Genomic DNA, 2,989 nt, shown 5'->3' with positions numbered 1-2,989 from the left:
TGGGAAGGAAGCGGTCAGGCGGCTGGCCAGGAGCGGCTCCCTCTCCGCCTCCTCGGCCGCAGCTCCTTTCCTGTCCCCCCCGTCCTGCCGGTCCCTGCCTCACCTCCCCGCCTCCCAGCCACAGCCCAGACCGCCCTGCTCACTTCCCACGCCCCCTACGCACCATGCTCTCCCAAGGGAGGGTCCTACGGCCGAGGCCAGGCCCACCGCCCCACTGGTTAGAAGGATGGAGGACAATTCCAGTCTGCAGTTCCAAAGGCTGGACTCCTGACCAGAACTGGGGGCAAACCAGGGATTCCAGGGGGTTAATCATTTGTCAGTCTCGGCACCAAATGGGTAAACAGTCAACTAGCCTCTTGGGGGATATGGCCATCAGGGGCCTGCCTCCTCCCTCTGGTCACTAAGAACCCTAAGCAGTTGAGCATCGACCTATGAACCAGGAGGTCACAGTTCGATTCCCAGTCAGGGCTCAGGGGACATGCAGGAGGCAGGCGATCCATGATTCTCTCTCATCACTGATGTTTCTATTTCTCTCTCTCCCTCTCCCTTCCTCTCTGAAATCAATAAAAACATTTTTTTTAAAAGAACCCTAAAGGCAAAGTGATCCGCCTCACCTATTTGTAGGGGATGCCCCCAGGAGCAAGGAGAAGGTGTCCGTACCCGAGGGGTCAGCTGACTTCCCCAGTCCCACCCGAGACTGTCCAACCCAACATGCCAGCCTCTGAAATGGCAGGCTGCTGCGGGAGGTGAACAGAGAACGCTGAGAGGTGACCGCAGCTAAGCCGTAACCACTCTCCAGACAGGAGAAGCGAAACGATGCGGTTTCCTCCTGTGGGTGCTGCCTTTGCCTGGGGAGGAAAGCCCAAGCTGAAGCGAGAGAGGCTCACAACCCAGACAACTGAGAAATCAACCTCCAACCCCATGGCCAGAGCTAGTCCGAGACGCCTTCCAATCTCCATGGTCAAGAATAGCACAGTGTCCTTGGGGTCAGGCATTTCCTGTCTGTTGGTTGGACTGGGGCCCCTCAGTTTGGCCAGAGGGCCTCAGCTGGTCACAGCTGCCACGCCTTCCCCACCCCCTCCTCCTGCACAAAGTGAGGGTGATCGCAATGCAGAGACAGATTCTAAGAACCATGGAAGTTAGACCCCCATCTGCCCTCAGATGAGAAGGCACAAAATCCACAGGTTTTCATGCAGGCGTTTACGCGTCCATGTTTCACACTTAACTGATTAGAATATTCTACCTGATGCACAGAGAATCCTTCTGTTCATGATGCCCACCCCCTACCGGGCTTTGGCATCACAGCACCAGCACCAGCACCACCTGCATACACCCTCAGCTTCTTCCCTTACCTAGCACCTGCGCAGGCCTCGGAAGAATTACCTTTAGATACCTGCTCTCAGCATGTTCAAATGGTCAATGTTTGTATTTCATGGAACCAAAGACTTGATATCTCTTATTTCAAACTCCTTCTGCAGACAGGAAACGGAGGCTCAAAGAGGGAAAGCGACCAGGCCAGAGACGGAAAGGTAGGGTGCTAGAAGAGTTATGGCCAGAATCTCATTTTTCTGGTGGCCTCTCCAGTGATCTTTCCATTTCTTTAGTATAAAACACCACTTCTAAAACAGCCAGCCAGATCAACCTGGGGCATATATTTGTTTGAGTTTACACACACACACACACTATTTGTTCAGGGTTCTCCAGAGAAACAAAACCAATGAGATGCTTATATAGAAAGTAAGTTACTATAAGAAATTGGCTCGTGTGATTAAGGATACTGGCAAGTCCAAAATCTGCGGGGTGGCCCAGCAGGCTGGAGACTCAGCTGATGCCACAGTTTCAGTCCGAAGGCCTGCTGGGGAAGCCCTCTCTGCTCAGCGGAATCAGTCTTTTTATTCTATTCAGGCCTTCAACTGATGGGGCGAGGACCACCCACAATGATGGAGGGCAACTTGCTTTACTCAAAGTCCCTAAAAATTCTGCCACAGAAACACTCAGCATAATGTTGGACCAAATATCTGTGTACCTACGGGCCCAGCCAAATTGATGCATAAAATTAAGCAGCCACACACACTGCCGCTAAGAAATACAGCCTGTGATCATCCCATCATATGTCGAAATGTACTCATAAAACACCTTCTTTTTCATAAAAGCCTTTATCAGATGGTTGAGCGAGGTCTCTGTAGAGGGCAAGCTGGAAAGAATCCACATTCATCTTCATTAAAGATCTACAGAGACACGTGTGTGCACAGGCACGCACCTCCACAGCAGAAAGGAATGCAACTTAATAAGCTGTTTCCCTGAAGGACAAAAGAGAAAACAGGCTTAGAATGCACAGGGGGTGCGTGTGGGGTATGGGAGCTGTTAGCAAGCAGCTTTGCTCCGGGAGGGTTGATGCTGGAATCCCGTTAAGGTGACCAGATGGGGCCAGGTGACCTCAGGAAGTTGTTTCCAACCCAGATGATTCTGTGATCACATTTCCACCGGAATGAACAGTCCTCAAGAGAGGGTTCATCACTGCACGTAGGGACCGAGGAGTGCTGGGACCAGAGGGCTGGAGGCGCGCATTCAGCCGCCTGCAGACTCGATAGGAAACGCTGCTCTTCTCATTCTCTGCCCAAAATAACTGTGTGGTGTTGTGGATGAAGAATGGCTGGCGTGTTCCTGCCCAGTCCATTCCAGCAGTGGGTAAGTGACACCTCCGCGTACTATCTGCCAAGGTGTCTTCCAACAGAGAGAAAGCAGCAATAAAAATGTAGAGATGTCACCTGATACTTCCACTTTCCTGCCTGATTAAAATTTAAACTCCATTGCTAGATTGTTTTCAGCATAAAGTGAAACATTTACAGACCCTGAAAAACACCTTTCAAAAAAAATACTAGTGCTACTCTTATGTCCTTAAAAATAACATTATCAGCAAAACCCAGATCACAGGAAACTATAAGAGACACATGATCCAGTTTCTTCAGTGGCAATGACAAAAATGGCA

At 50.7% G+C, this 2,989-nt stretch overlaps 1 protein-coding gene across 1 annotated transcript in view; it reads right to left on the bottom strand.

The window, feature by feature from the left end:
* The window catches only part of ZNF697 (zinc finger protein 697), a 13,594-nt gene extending 13,150 nt beyond the window's left edge, over nt 1-444 (bottom strand). Inside the window, exon 1 of the mRNA XM_014550097.1 lies at nt 164-444. Coding sequence (XP_014405583.1) covers nt 164-313 — 150 coding nt within the window. The 5' untranslated portion in view covers nt 314-444. The remainder of the gene's footprint in view (nt 1-163) is intronic.
* Between the last annotated feature and the right edge of the window lie 2,545 nt (nt 445-2,989).

This window comes from Myotis brandtii, unplaced genomic scaffold, assembly GCF_000412655.1.
Source record: "Myotis brandtii unplaced genomic scaffold, ASM41265v1 scaffold582, whole genome shotgun sequence".
Classification (NCBI taxonomy): Eukaryota; Metazoa; Chordata; class Mammalia; order Chiroptera; family Vespertilionidae; genus Myotis; species Myotis brandtii.
The sequence above is the reverse complement of the archived record's forward strand: the minus strand, read 5'-3'. Positions and strand labels throughout refer to the sequence as shown.